This window comes from Lemur catta, chromosome 15 (genome assembly GCF_020740605.2).
Source record: "Lemur catta isolate mLemCat1 chromosome 15, mLemCat1.pri, whole genome shotgun sequence".
In the NCBI taxonomy this organism is placed as follows: domain Eukaryota; kingdom Metazoa; phylum Chordata; class Mammalia; order Primates; family Lemuridae; genus Lemur; species Lemur catta.
In genome coordinates, this window is record NC_059142.1 from 24864068 (window position 1) to 24879766 (window position 15699).

Genomic DNA, 15699 nt, shown 5'->3' on the forward strand with positions numbered 1-15699 from the left:
TGCAGGGAGGGAAAATAAACAATTATGCCATCCCTCAGTGCACACAAACACACAGCCAGGAGCCGACTGCACTGTGGGTAAAATGACTCCAAAATTGTGTGTAATGAGTAGGAAAAGATTAGAGACAGCTCTTGCTATGCTGAAAATTGACATTAGTGGAGGGAAAAAAAAAAACTCTTTACTAGTCGGCCTAGGAGGTCTAATTCGAGCAGTAAAATATAAATAAATAAATAAAAGCATGTCAAGATGGTATTGGTGCTTTTTTTCCAATGAGCTCTATCTGGCCGGAAGGCTATTCAGCATAATGCAAAATTAAATTATAAAAACTGGCTGAATATTTAGATGGAAGAGCCATTTGGAAGCAGTTTATTTAGACGAACCGGCAATGACCCACAACAGGGAGACATCAAGCGTGAAATTTACTAGAAATTAGCACCAGGGTCCCAGCCTCAGCATGAATAGCTTGATAGGATGCAAATCCCAGTGATATTAAGCTGCCTCACTGCTGGTGCTACAGGGTCACTCTCAGTTGCCTTTTCATGTTATACTTATTATTTTTTCCTGGGACAGGTTATAAATAACAATAAAAAAAACATTTATTGAAAACTTTAACTGGAATGAAAGTCTATTTTAAAGTCTCTGATTACTTGGATGTTGAAATACAGTGTCAGCTGGCCGTAATGAACTCATGAGAGACATTACATATATGCAGTCTGTGTATGCCTAATGTTTACCTTCAGCTTCTAACAGATAATCTTGCCCAAGCCAGTAAGATCTATTTCAGTTCTGAGAGTGTGGGGCACTGTGGAAACACTCAGCCACCCTGCTCCCTTGTTTGGTACACGTGGCTGCCACGGTTTATCCATGTTGTGTAACAACGAAGGCCTTAGGCAGGGCTGGTGCCTGGGTGCTTAGAACATGCTGCAAAGGCTGTGTGTGATCACCATTCATGCAGATATGCTTTGCCCAGAATGCTAGAAAACTCCGAGCTCCCGCCTCTCCAGTGAAGAACCTATCAGTATTTTCCATTCCCAGTTGCATTTCTCAGGGCCTGAGAATTGACAGTCAGCATATGCAGAGCTTTAAAATTCCCTAGACTGATCTCTAGCCTAAACCCTTGGGGATCCCTCCTCCCCTGCTGTTCTTGGCTGTGCTTTTGCTCCATCTCTTAAATATGAAGGGATTTCAGACAATTGTGTGTCAGATTGTTGCCAAGTATCTCAACCTGCCTTTTAAAATATGTGGTTTGGGGCAGCTGCAATTCAGTATGAGCATGTTGAGGGCAGAGTTTATTTGTATGTTCACTTATATTTTAATAGACCACTTTTTGGGTGTTTTGATGTTTGGGTTGTGGGTCTGCTGGTGTTCCAGGTTAAATGGATGCATTATTTTGGTCCGAATCATGTCACCTTTAATGAAGCCTGAGGCGCCCCCTTTCTTCTCACAGTCTTGGGGCCTAAAGACATTTGGCAACCACATAGGCTAGTAGTGTCATCAGTACAATTTCTGACATTTCTGAACATAGAGGAAATCCAGGCAATATTTAATAATATGCAATCCTTTATTTAAGTCTCTTTTCTGGTTTTTATTTTACTCAGCTATTATATTAGATGGTGGAAAGCAGATTACCTCAGCCTTATGCTCTCTTTCCTAGCAACAAGAACGATGAGTTAAAAATGAGATCACAGAAGTTGGATGTTAGAGCCAAAAAGATCTGGATTTGAGTCTTATCTCTGCTATGTACTCTTATTTAAGCCTCAGTTTACTCACCTGTAACTTGGATATATGAATAAGATGATGCTCTGATGATTGAATGATTTATATGTGTGTGTATATGTAATCACATTCTCTGGTACACAGCTAGCCATGATGATGAAAAAGAGGAACCAAAGCCTATTTCACAAAAGTAAAAAATGCACACACTCATCTTCATTCCAAGCTATTTGCATATACCATGAAATCAAGGGCTTTTTAAAATTAAATGGATGAAAATACATTATAAATAAAGTCTCTCCCCTTCTTTTTGGCAGCTGGATCTGTTAATCATAAATAGCACAAAGAGAGATTTTGATGTAGGTATGCCTTTAACAAAAAGAAGTGAGTAAAAAGGCTGGAAACTTTGTCTTCACTTACCTCTACCTTATTTTTTTCTTTTTCAGGTAAAATGACTTTTTGTGCTGTCTTTTATTGTTTTATTTTCTCCTTTTATCTATGCCTTCCATTTCTTCTCGATGCATGATACCATTGAGGGCCACTCCTTTCTGTTACTTGTTCTGAGACTGTACTCTTGGCAGCACTGAAAAATGTACTGCTAATTACACAATTATTTTATTATGTAGCACTGGTTGAAATATCCACTAAAGAATTAATTTAGTTAAAATAATTTGAACTGAGCAATTATTTTCATAACCACAGAATTAGCGTAAAGCGCTTAAAGTCCTTTATTCTCTGCTCTTCATACAGCAGTTGTGTAATTAGCAGTAAATTTTTTTGGTCTTTGCTTTCCTCCCAAAGGAATAAATGTCTTCGCTCTGATCATATATACAGAGCGTATAACCAGACACATTCCACACAGAGTAGGGAGTGTTTCCTGGGGCAACTTGGAATGTCGAAGTCTTCACAGACAAGCTAGGTTGGGGCAATGGAGCCTGTGCTTTGCCGTGAACTGCGCTCACTGATGGTTTGTATAGAGAGCCATTTTTACTTTGTAGAAGGTGGCAGTTTAATTTGCCAGTAACCACAATGAAAGCAATTTCTATTTGGTTTGCTCTTAACTTCCTGAAAAATGCTCCTTTGCCATGGATTTCCAGAATTGATTTATTCCAAATTGAGATCCTCTCTTTGATAAGAAAGTTTGAACTCAGTTGAACCTGTTATCTGGTGTTTAGAAAGGATCCATTGTGGCTCCACTGAAGTACTCATTAAACATCTGGACTCATAAACCTAAAACTTTAGCAATGTTTAAACTTCAGTGAGCTGGGAAATAGGAAAAAGTCCATAAAAACTTGGGAAATAAATAACTGATCCAGCTTTCCAAGGACTCACCTTATTTATGCACCAGGGTTCTTTTCTTCAGGCTGCTCCTGGCCTTGAGGGGATTACAATGAATGAATTTGTATGATATTTCCTTTATTTTGTAAAATTATCTCTCATTATACCCTATAAAAATGCAACTGTTAGAGAATTAATTTTTTTCTTTCTCATTATATTCTTTCCAAAGTGTGTATATGCTCATTCATTCATTCATTCATTTGGCAATTATTTATTGAGCATCAACTATGTTCAGGCACTGGGCAGGACAATGGGGATACAAAGATGAAAGATAGTTTTTGAAGATAAAATTTTTGAAGGATCCATTTCCATTAGCTGTACATTCTAAGAGCTCATCCTATGCTAAGTATGACAGGAATTGAAAAGAACTAGAATAGGTCCTTCCTTCAAGAAACTTAATGTAGTGGGAGAGATCACATATTGACATGAAAAATACTCAGTGTTTATAGAGCAAGTGTGAATTAATGTGGTGAAACCCAAGTACAGAAGTTCAGGAAGGATGTAAAATGGAAATGCAATCCGGAAGGCTTATACTCTATATCTTGTGAAAGTGCATTTCTCTGTTGCTGTCTTGTGCTTTTGAAGATCCTCTGGCATCCTGAGTGGGATACAGGTGGAGATTCCAATCCCTTTAGTCTTCAGGGTGGCCAGGCAGGACCCTGGCCATGAGCAGCCTCCTCATGGAGGCATAGTGTACCATACAGGTGCTACATGTGCCATGATGTGAACAATGTTTGGAAGCACGGCTTTGGGGAGGATAGGTTTTATGTTTTCTAACTTGTCTCATTCTCTGTAGATATGTATGACCAAGTGCTGAAGTTTGGTGCTTACATTGTGGACAGCTTGCGGGAGTGCTCCCAGCCTGTGATGGTTTTCATCCCTCCCCAGGCCGAGCTACGGGGTGGCTCTTGGGTTGTGATTGACTCCAGCATCAACCCGCGGCACATGGAGATGTACGCTGACCGAGAAAGCAGGTAGCGTGCCTTCTGTGTATTCATTCACTGCCTTTAGGGACCTTCCAGCTGTTGGCTTCCTCTTGGAGAACATTATAACCAAGAGAACTTTATTTTATTCCCAGAGGACTCCAAGGTCAGAAGAATAAGCTTGCTAAACAGTATCTGCTTGCATGAGAAGGAAACCAGGCTAGAGTCAGGCTTTCTCAGTGTAAACCCCCATCCCAGATTCTTTTACCATGAAGTCATCTCTTCCAGACACCTCTAAATTGAGAGAGACTCTCTCCTCCTATTTGTTGTTCAGATATGCCTGTTCACTATTTCTTTCTTAGGTGTGTGTCAGAGGGAGCTTAAAGTGAGTTGGAGTGGAAAGACTGAATTGTCAGTCTGAAGGTCCAAGGTTTTAACCCAGCTCTGCCACTGACTAGCAAGAAACCTGGCGTAGTCCTTACTCTCCCTGGGCTGTGGGCTGCTTCTCCTTGTCGATGGAATGAACTGCCTGGTCACTGAGGTGCACCACAGCACCTGCATTGCATTCTCATGTCCAGTCATTTTGTTGGAACACTTGCTTCTCTTTTTCCCCTCAAAATTCTGCCTTCTACTTCAAAAGCTGCTTAGGAGGCCAGGCACGGTGGCTCACACCTGTAATCCTAGCACTCTGGGAGGCCGAGGCAGGAGGATTGCTTGGGCTCAGGAGTTCAAAACCAGCCTGAGCAAGAGTGAGACCCCGTCTCTACCAAAAAGGAAAACAAAAAACAAGCTGGGCATTGTGGTACACACCCGTAGTCCCAGCTACTCAGGAGGCTGAGGCAAGAGGATCAGTTGAGCCCAGGAGTTGGAGGCTGCAGTATGATGATGCCACTGCACTCTACCCAGGGTTACAGAGTGAGACTCTGTCTCAACAACAACAATAAAAAAAGATGCTTAGGAGAGTGTGGTAGCTTTACTGTCAAATCACTAGGCTAGAATTCTATACTAAGGGGTTTAAGTCCTAAGCTGGCCCTGGATCTGATATCAGATCAGAGACAATTCCTCTTCAGACATTGGAATCAAACTGTCTGGTTTCAAATCCACCTTTGCTACTTGCTACATGTAGACAAGTCTCTTAACTTCCTGTGCCTTAGTTTTCTCATCTGTAAAATGGGGATAATAGTACCTTACCTCATAGTAGATGTAGACTGGGTGTAAGGTTGTTGTGAGGATTTATATGTAAGCACTCAGAACAGTGCCATGTACATAGTAAATATTCGCTATAATTTTTTTTAAAAGAAAAAAAAATTTTTTTTTACATGTTTAGGCCGGGCGCGGTGGCTCACACCTGTAATCCTAGCACTCTGGGAGGCTGAGGCGGGAGGATCCCTCAAGGTCAGGAGTTCGAGACCAGCCTGAGCAAGAGCAAGACCCCCGTCTCTACTAAAAATAGAAAGAAATGATTTGGACAGCTAAAAATATATATAGAAAAAAATTAGCCAGGCGTGGTGGCACACACCTATAGTCCCAGCTACTCGGGAGGCTGAGGCAGAAGGATTGCTTAAGCCCAGGAGTTTGAGGTTGCTGTGAGCTAGGCTGACGCCACGGCACTCTAGCCAGAGCAACAGAGCGAGACTCTGTCTCAAAAAAAAAAAACCAAAACAAACAAACAAACGTGTTTAGGGCAAAGTTTCTGGTGCTAAAACATCATTAGTACACACTCGAAATAACCTGGAGACCTTTCACTTTGCTCATTTCCATAGCAGTGGGCAGAATGTTTTACCTCCTACTTGGCCTGGGCTAGTATATCTGGTCAGAGTCCTACCCACAGGCTGATAGCTGTGGTATAGACGATCAGCATTGACCCCTCATTATACAGCCTGAGTTCCCCTAACACTGTGCCTACAGTATCTTTCTTTTTTTTTTTTTCCTGGAAAATAATGTGATTCCTGTTACCCTTATCAGCTATAGGTGGTGGAATCTGTATTCTTCTCCCTTTGAGATGGAAGTCGACTGGTGTGGTAATGAGAATTATTTTAATTGCTTTTTGCAAGGCCTTTCTCATACCTCACTTAGACACTCTCTGGTGCCTGCTTTTCTCCCTGAGGTGACTTCTATGAACCATGGGTGGGCAAAACCATAATGAAGCTATTTCCTGGTCTACAAATTGTAACTGGCCTCATTCTGTTGTCTCCTTCCTTTAAAGAGCCTCTATTTCTGTTTTTTTTTAATTTTGTTTTCTTTCTTTCTGATCCAGGGCATCAGTTCTGGAGCCAGAAGGGACAGTAGAAATCAAATTCCGCAGAAAGGATCTAGTGAAAACCATGCGTCGGGTGGACCCAGTGTACATCCACTTGGCTGAGCGATTGGGTATGTCTGCTTGTCCTCCTGGCAAATCAATGAGCCATTCAGCTGATTTGTAATGAGTGCATTCATAGGCCAAGGGAGGAGGCACTGAAGCATTTGATCAAATTCATGATAATCTTTATTTACTGTCCTCTATATGGTAAGAACCCTGGTAGAATGAAATAGTGTGTGTAATAGGAGAGAAAGTGGGCCCTAAAAAAATCAAAAGTCACCTGACTTTTTTCCTGATATTTCCTTGTAGTACAAAGAGTCCATCTTTTTAGATGTCCTTATAGGGAATGATTAGCTGGAGTTGCTGTTGGGGGGCAGGCTAATCAGGCAGAGAATATGCTGGACTTAAATATATCCTGTTTCTGCTTGTGTCTTTAGGCAGCCTGCCTCATTTCTAAGGGATGTGAGAGTCAGTGTCCTGGGACAGAAAAGCAGGAGTCCCTACCCAGGCAGTGTTCTGGGTCATCCTGAGCCAGAGAAATGGAAGTAAAGATTGCGCACCATGTGCTTCCAAACAGTGGCTGTGGCAGCAGTAGGCCTGGGAGCATTCGCGCTTGATGCTTCCAGCCATTACTCTGTTGCTCATTTGTTTTCAGAGCTTTTGGAAAGCACTCATGATTTGAACATAGGACTAAACCATGGGAGTCCTGTGTTGAGTGCAGAGTCTGAATGAGTTTCAGATTCTTTTAAAACACTGATTTTCTGCCCAGGTCTCCCATTGAGTCCCTTGCTATGTTGGTAAAGATAATTGCTTGAGGTTCTTTTGCTGGTTGGTTGGTTTTGCTTTTGTTTTTCTAAAGGAACAAAGAGACTATCTTTAAAAGGTAGTGATACTCAATGAATGGAAGGAGTAAAAAAGAGAAATGCTCTCTTTTTTATGTTCCAAATGGTAATTTAATTAATAAAGTACCATTTGTGGATTCTATATCCTCAACATCTAGAGACAAAAAAAAACTTCTGTGTGTTTGCCTGCAGTGTGGAGACTGTACATTCAGGCGTTTGGAGCCCTGAGCCAGGTTGCTTGCCAAACACAGTGACTTGGGTCGCAGTAAACCCTGTTTGTGTCCCATTGTTTGCCATTGGGTAGCAGCCACCGATAACTAACCCACCACAGCCTGATCCTTTTACGGGAAATGCACACATACGAGAAATTGGCAAAGTTGTTTCTAAAATCTATTGTCACCCAGTATTGTTGAAGTGTTTTTTTTCTCTTTCTTTTCCAAACAGGATAATTACTTCTGACCAACCTCATACACTTTAATTAAAGTAACTGCAGCTCAAGAGCAAGTTACTTACAACTGTACATAGAGAGAGCTCTAAAAGCTTCAGCCACTGATAAGCATCTCACTTAGATGGCTCATAATTGCTCCCAGCATCCAGCGATTGTTGCTGCTGTTTTTACCACTAATTTCGCACAGAGGCAGCAACACTGCAATTGCAGAACACAGTGAATTGCATAATTTCCTTTTTTTTCCTTTCTTTATTTTTTTTCCTTTCTTTCTTCTTTTTCTTTCTTTCTTTCTTTTCTTTTTTTTTTTGCTGGTTTTCTTTCTGGCCAATTTAAAATTTGTCAAAGTCGGTCTTCTTCTGGATCACTGCCCTTTGATATTTCGCGCACTCCATTTGCCACAAACAAGCCGCAGGGCCGCAGTTCATGCTGACTCTAGCAGAAGCAGAGAGAGCTCCATTTATCTTACACTGCCTGCTGAATTCCTACTCATTAACTGGGGGTTCACTGCCTCTTTTTAACCCCCCAATGGCTGTTATCATCCCTTCAGAGTAACTGGGTGGTAGGAAGAAGGATCCTCTCTGTGTTTGCAGAACGACTGGACGATGAGGGGTGTGGGGCCGAAGCTTCCTTCTCTTCAAGGAAAGTGATATCGCTCCTACCTTCACCCAGCACCTTTTAACTTTTGAAGCACATGAAGGGGAGAGGGAGGAGATTCCCAAGTGATGGTCGTTTAATCATTTGTTACAAATCATCTCATTATCAATTTCCTATCTGCATTGAAGAAAACCATATTTATTTAACCTTGACCAAAATGGCACTCAAGAAAGAACCCTTAGTCTGCTAAATGTGAAGCAGGCTCTGGCCCAGGGCAGCTTGGGAACATGAACAGTGGATTTGAAATAAAAATAACTATGTACAAGTCTTAGATACATTGCTTGCAGGTAAATTGTTTAATTTCTCCAATCATCAGTTCATCTATAAAGTAGAGGTAATACTCCCACTTAGCTAATATGAGGATCAGATGAATGTGCATTTACTTTGAATCTACAAAGCATTTTTCAAACAGAAGTTTACATCTTTTCTTTTCAGTCTGAATCATTAGAAAAAGCAGGTGGCCATGTTTGCTACCAAGCATTCTCTGTGGCTCAGGCCCACATTTGGAAATACGGAAAAAAATACAGGAGAAACCTATCAGGCATTTGCAGTCTTTCAGGGAGATCATACATACCCAGACATATGTGTGACACAACAGATCAGCCTGGATATAATGGGACATACTATGAACCCCGTGCCTTTCGGGTTTGCAGTGATTCTGGCTCCTTTCACAATGCCTAGAATCAAAGACTGCCAAAATCCTTTTTCACAAAGTCAGTGAAAATGACCTCATTTTCCAGATTAGGAAATTGAAGGAAAAAAGAAGGGTTAAATGAATCATCCAAGATAAAAATAAATAAATAAGTGTACGTCAGCCCAAAATGGAATTCTCATTCCCTACATTCTACTTTTCTCAGGATTTCTTCAACTGAATACTGAACCTGGTCTAAATTAAACAAGGATTCTTTCCCTCTGTAATCTAAAGCCAATTCCACTGAGAAAATCTGATTCAGGAGAAAGCCTGTAGGAGTGGATGTTATCTTGTGTTCCCAATCTCTTCCCAAATCGGCGTCTGAGCTGGGGAGTGCACTCACAGATCACCTAGACAAACCAGCACGCAACTGACTGACTGCGTTCAAAAACATAATTACCATTTATTCTCTCAGGATAATGAGTAATACTTAATTTCTGAACAGCTAATTCCATCTCTTCTGGAATTTTTATTTTTAAAAAGTGACCTTTTGGCCGGGCGCGGTGGCTCACGCCTGTAATCCTAGCTCTGGGAGGCCGAGGCGGGTGGATCGCTCGAGGTCAGGAGTTCGAGACCAGCCTGAGCAAGAGTGAGACCCCGTCTCTACTAAAAATAGAAAGAAATTATCTGGCCAACTAAAAATATATATACAAAAAAATTAGCCGGGCATGGTGGCTCATGCCTGTAGTCCCAGCTACTCGGGAGGCTGAGGCAGTAGGATCGCTTAAGCCCAGGAGTCTGAGGTTGCTGTGAGCTAGGCTGATGCCACGGCACTCACTCTAGCCCGGGCAACAAAGTGAGACTCTGTCTCAAAAAAAAAAAAAAAAAAAAAAAAAAAAAAAGTGACCTTTTGTCATTCTATATGGTTAGCTGGGGTAGGAAGGTGGTGAATTACCTTTTCCTGTCATCCTGAATTACTAGTTTGCAGGTCTGTGATTATAACAGAAAGTATGAAAATGGTGTATACATTGATTCTTGACAGAGGTAAAGGGAAGAATTACATTAGAATTAGAATGAAAAGTGAATGAAGCCCAGATACCAGAGTCTTGCATTGCTGAACTGGTTCTGACCCTGGATTCTCAGAACCCTGGCTTGGTAGAGTCATTGAGGGGAGAATTACATCCTATAACTTTGGTTGCTGTAAGGAAATTAAATTCCTCCTCTGGAAATAGAGCCACAGCCCTCCCAGGCCTTTTTATGTCCCTCTGACATCCTCCTACTGCCTCACAGAGCCAGCAGCAGGGAGAGTGGCCATGGAGCGGGACAGCCTTTCTAGCCTGGCCTCTTGAGTGCTGTGACCTGAGGTCCTCTCCTGGATCCTTACCCTTCTCGTGTGTTCACAAAGAATTAACAAATCAATTTAGATGGAGAGAGAACTGTCCAGCCCAAGTGTGAAGCAATCGTGAGTCCCCCACTGGCCGTCTCTCAATACAACGGGCACCTGGGCAAAGGAGCCACTTAGGGGAACCTTTTCTCAGTTTCCAGACAGCCAGGCAGCCTGCCACGCAGCACGTCGGCTGTGCCCGCACGGAGAGTGTCCTGACAGCCTGGGCACTGCTGCTGGCCCTCGCCTGGCCCCTCTAGGCCTGCCCAGCACTGACAAGCCTTCTGGCCCGAGGTGCCCCGGGTGCAGATGGAGTATTATGGCAGGGGAAGATATATTCATTTGTAAAAATCTTCAGGAATGCCTTCCTCCCAAGCCACCTCCTTGTCAGCCAGGGTGACAGGAAAAGGACTCTTCCTTGGGTTAAGGGATTCGAGGGTGTTAAGCTGCTTTTCTGGCAGAAGTGATCAAAGTATCTGAGCTGTGTGTGTTTTTCCATCTCCTGTGTCCATCTTCAAGATGATGGAGGCCAAAAAGAGCCAGAGTTGCTTGTTTGAGGCAGAAAGTGGTGTCCTTGCCTGGAAAGTTGAGAGTGGGAAAGAAAGAAGTCCAAATACCCATGCCTAGAAAGTGGCCTCTCACCCTGTCACTTGTGGTACATGGAGTGTCCTCACTGGCACTGTGGCCACTGTGTCCTCTGTGGTGAGGAGGCTGACGAGAAACAACATAAGGTTTTCTATCATGAAAGTAGATGTGGGATTGTGCCTTCTCCCTTAAGTTAGCAGCAGCTGAAAACCAACCTCCCCACGTTGATTCAGAAGCCATTCGGCTTGATGCAACTTAGTGCAATAGTGACAACATTTTCTGGGAAGGAGAAGGGGTCATTTTAGTCTCATGCACTAATCTGATTGTATTTATAGAAGCACCTGGACTTGTCTCCTCTGAGGAAGCAGTGATTAATAGTTCTGTTAGACTAGAGGCACCTGTCAGGCATTTTGTTAGAGTAATCCCAAGAAAAAGCTGTCATCAGAGTATGTCCGAGACACCCTCTTCCCCCCTTGGTCCCAGCTAACCCAGGTCCCTGTATCCTGACCTGCCAGACTTAGGGGGAGTAAATTAGGAAAGGAAAATACAGACTACAGAGCCATCTCTCTATCAGAAGTTAAAGAATTCTATGCTGTTTCATGACTCTTTTTTATGGATATATTTGTGTGGGAGCACAGGGACAGGGCTGAAGGGGGAGTACTATATTTTTTTATTCCTATTTGGAAATTTCTGGGTTTACAATAATGATTTTTAAAAATATGAATAGCAGAGCCCTAACACTATTGCAAGGAACTCTAGGGTTAAACATCCCCTGAGAGGATTGCTGTTAAAATCAATATGCAAATGCACTTGTACTTAGATAGGTATGGCCCCTTTTGAAGGAAAGCAGATATATGAAAATGGGATTTTAAAAAAACTAGATACATTGGGAGAAATTATTCCCATTACAAAAGGATTATTTGCTTTACCAAAGGATTCACTGCAGGGTTCCATATAAAATAGCTCCCTTAAGGCATTTAAAACAGGATCTGATTTACACAGTTTTTTAAGAATGCTTTTGTGTAAAGAAAGGCACACCTGTTATGGATATAGAAATAGTTCTGCAGAATTTTTTTTTTCACCCTATCTTACTATCTTTATAGAGAAATTTCTTTCTACATAGAAAATGTGATTACATAGATCTTTTAAACAGCTACTTCTGAATCTTAATAAGATTCCAGTCTTTTTTATGCTGATTTTTCAGTCTCAAGGTTGAGGTATGGGTGTATGTTTTAATATCTGAGATCTTCAGGAGCTTTGGGGAGGGTGGTCTAGTTCTTATATCTAGCACCATAAGTAGCGAACCAATCAAAGCAAATTGCTTTCTTAAGAAAAGGAAGATGGGCCCATAAAAGTTAAAAGTGGGTTTAAATGTACATAGGCTTCTTAGTATAACTTTTTAAAAAGTTAAGAATGTTTTAAAAAACACTCTAATATCATATTCTTTTATAAAACGTTCTTCCTATTTGCCAGATTAAGATTATTGTTACATAAACAAGAAACTGAGCTGAGAAAAGGTAAGAGATTTTTGTAAGGTCACCTAGTGCTCTTGGCTGAGCAGAGGATTTTTAGTCCACCTGCTCACCTTTTGAAGGTCTCACCTCCCCCAAATCCTGTTTCTGGGATGTGGTCTGTTCACACACAGCCTAGGGCTGGCCGCCTCCTGCCCTCCTTCAGCGTCAGGGCTGGGAGAAAAACACCTGCTGCAGAAACCAGCTGTTTCCACTGGGAGTTTCTCTTCAGCTTTGACCCCAGGGAGGAGAGATGTGACTTTTGAATGTATCCTAGCTCCAGGGAACACCTGATAAGCCACTGTGCTGTGGGTACCCATGGGTCAATTTAAATTGTTTTGTTTAAGGAGCATGAGGTCTTAAACCAGCCAGGGGTGGGGAACCTGCGGCCTCAAGGCCACATGTGGCCCTCCAGATCCCTAAGTGCGGCCCCTCGACTGAATCCAAACCTTACAGATTTGTTCTGTAAAATTTGGATTCAGTCAAAAGGCCACACTCAAGGATCCAGAAGGCCACATGGCAGCTCCACATTTCCTAGCTTGTGGCCTTGGACAAGTTACTTAACATTTTTGTGCCTCAGTTGCCTCATCCGTAAGATAGTGATCTTTTAGGGCTGTTGCATGGATTAAATTAAATGAAGTCTGGATGCAGTGGTTTATATGCCTATAATCCCAGCGCTTTGGGAGGCACAGGTGGGAGATTGCTTGAGGCCAGGAATTCGAGGCCAGCCTGAGTGAGAGTGAGACCCCACCTCTACTAAAAACAGAAAAATCAGCCGGCTGTGGTGGTGCTCACCTGTAGTCCCAGCTACCCCAGAAGCTGAGGCAGGAGGATCACTTGAGCCCAGGAGCTTGAGGTTGCAGTGAGCTATGATGACACCACTGCACTTTAGCCCAGGTGACAGAGCAAGACCCTGTCTCCAAAAAACAAAACAAAACAAAAAAACAAATGAGATGAAAAGCACTTAAACAGTACTGGCACGTAGTGACATCTCAGTGTTAGCTCTTCTTTGATCAGACTAGTGCTACCTCTTCTATATTAAACTCTTTACATTAAAATGTTTTATTTATAAGGTTGCATTTTTAGGATTTCCTGGGAACTTTTTATTTTGGGTAGAGAGGGATGGGAGCAACCCACATTTCTTCTCCCATTTCAGCCATTTCCTAAAACAGGGTTCCAGAAAAGAATGACTTTTCTCTCTGTAGCATATTCTTAAACACACTCACACACGTGTATACACCACCTTGCTTTCCTAAAAACCCTGAGGCCCTGCAATCTGGCTAGAAAAGAAAGAAAACCATTTCAAGATATTTAATTGTACAGGGAGCTTACAGGATTGATCGAGAGCTTAGCTTTTTACAATAGTCCAGTGAATAAGAAATGCTCCTGACAAACGATCAATGATAGGATAATCACTCTTTATCCCCCTCCTCATTCTTACCTTCTTTCTTTCAGGAGAACAGGGTTCAGAAGTCAAAAATCTTTATAGACGCCGCTTTTAAATTAAGCAGAAAATAGACATTGACATATTTGTTAATCTCCCCTAAATCATTACCGGGGCTGGCTGCTTTGCTGTACAAGGAGAGAGGGGCCCTCGGTGTGCAACACAAGGGTATAACTAGCTTAAGAGCAGCCTTTTATATTTAGAAATAAATTTTTAAAAACCTTTTTTCCTCCCTAAAACACAGGACACAAATCTTTGGCCTTCTCATGTACATTTAAAAACACACATATTCTCTATTTCTGTCTTTTCCTTGCTTTGATGCTTTTTTGAGGTGGGTCTTGAACTGGGATCAGAGGCATTACTGAAGGCATCGAACACGGCAGCTTTTGTGGGAATGCCCCGTGGTCTTTGTAGTCTCAGGAGGGCCAGGGCATCACAGGTGTTTATTTGGTTATTCTTTCACAGCTCTAGAATAGCTTGATTGAGTGGGCAAGACCTTTGTTAGCCCAAAAGTCAGCCTCCTCTGTTCTTCCAACTTGGTAAAGCCAAAGCTTTGTTTCCAGAATCCTCTCCTCCTCAGCGCATAGCCCCTCCCTCCTCTGCAGCCAATGCTGAGCCTTGCTCTTAACTCCTCCCTAACAAAACTCTCCGTGGCCACTGCCAGGATACCTGCTTGGCATCCCTCAGTACCATTAATATGGAAAAACACAGGCTTTGCAGAGAGGCAGAAAAAGGGTAAATCCTAACTTTGCTCCTTAAGAGCAAGATGCCACTGGGGAAGTCTCTTTACATTTCAGAGCTTGGTTTTCTTGTTTGTAAAATACATACCCTGTCTGTGAGGTTGGGTTGTTATAAGGATTAGAAGTAACGTATGTGAAGTGATTTGGAAAGCTCTCGGGAACGTTGAGATACTCAACTTGGCAGCAGTGTTAACAGACACCGGTGTGAACTGTGTGTGGTGACTTCCGAGCTGCATGATCCTGAAAGATTTGAGTACAGTGCCTGGCACACAGTAAGTGCTCAGCAAATGGTGTGTTATATGTGGTTCACGTATATGTGTATGTGCATTCAAGTGCAAAGTCGGTGGTTTACTCAGAGGGAGAATGTTGTAGCGGTCTAGAACTCCCTGCTCAGCCCTGTCCATGATCCTGCCATGCCTTTGCCCCAGGAGGGCTGTGGTTTCAGCTGCTGTAGTGTTGGTTCTTGCTCTCACAGTAACAAGAGAAGCTAAATCTTAGTTCTGCCTAGGAAATCACATCTGACCTACAGAATGGGAATGACTGGAGACATTGTCCTAGCCTTAGTTATGGAATGGGACTAAGGTGGAACTTCAGTGTTATCAGCCAGGATTCTGTCATTCTCACTTAGCCTTTTCTGAATTTAAAGGGATACTACTCCTGAAGCACTTGTCTTCTGCCCCAAGGAAGCAAATGAGAGACAGCTTAACATAGTGTCCAAAAGCTTTGGGAGCCAAACTGCTGCATTTGGGTCCTGGCTCTGTCACTTTCTAGTTTTGTGACCTCCTCAGTGGCTCAGTTTCCTCACCTGTAATATGAGGACAATATGAACACTAATCTCAAGGTGGTTGTGAAAATTAAATGAGTTAACAGATATAAAGCACTTTATATGAATGGTGCCCAGTGTCCCGTAAACAGTAGCTTTGATTATTGATTGTGTGCATTGGATACCCAGGAAAAACTTTTTTTCCAGCCTGTCTAATTTTTTTAACTTTTTATTTGATATAATTTCACAGAATAGTTATAAGAATAATACAAAGAACTTCTGATACTTTTTTCCCCAACTCACCTATTGTTAATATCTTATCCCATTGCCGTCTCATTTTTGCATGCCAGTGTGTATGTGCGTGCTCACTCTCCCTCGTTCCACACACATACACATTTTCTTTGAACCATTTGAGGGTGATCTA

The 15699-nt window shown here is 42.2% G+C and overlaps 1 protein-coding gene across 2 annotated transcripts in view; it reads left to right on the forward strand.

Moving 5' to 3' along the window:
* The window catches only part of ACACA (acetyl-CoA carboxylase alpha), a 231332-nt gene that overhangs the window by 200769 nt on the left and 14864 nt on the right, over nucleotides 1-15699 (forward strand). For both annotated transcript variants that reach the window (XM_045525552.1, XM_045525551.1), the window contains 2 exons: nucleotides 3848-4025; nucleotides 6232-6344. In XM_045525552.1, the coding sequence (XP_045381508.1) occupies nucleotides 3848-4025; nucleotides 6232-6344 (291 nt within the window). The remainder of the gene's footprint in view (nucleotides 1-3847; nucleotides 4026-6231; nucleotides 6345-15699) is intronic.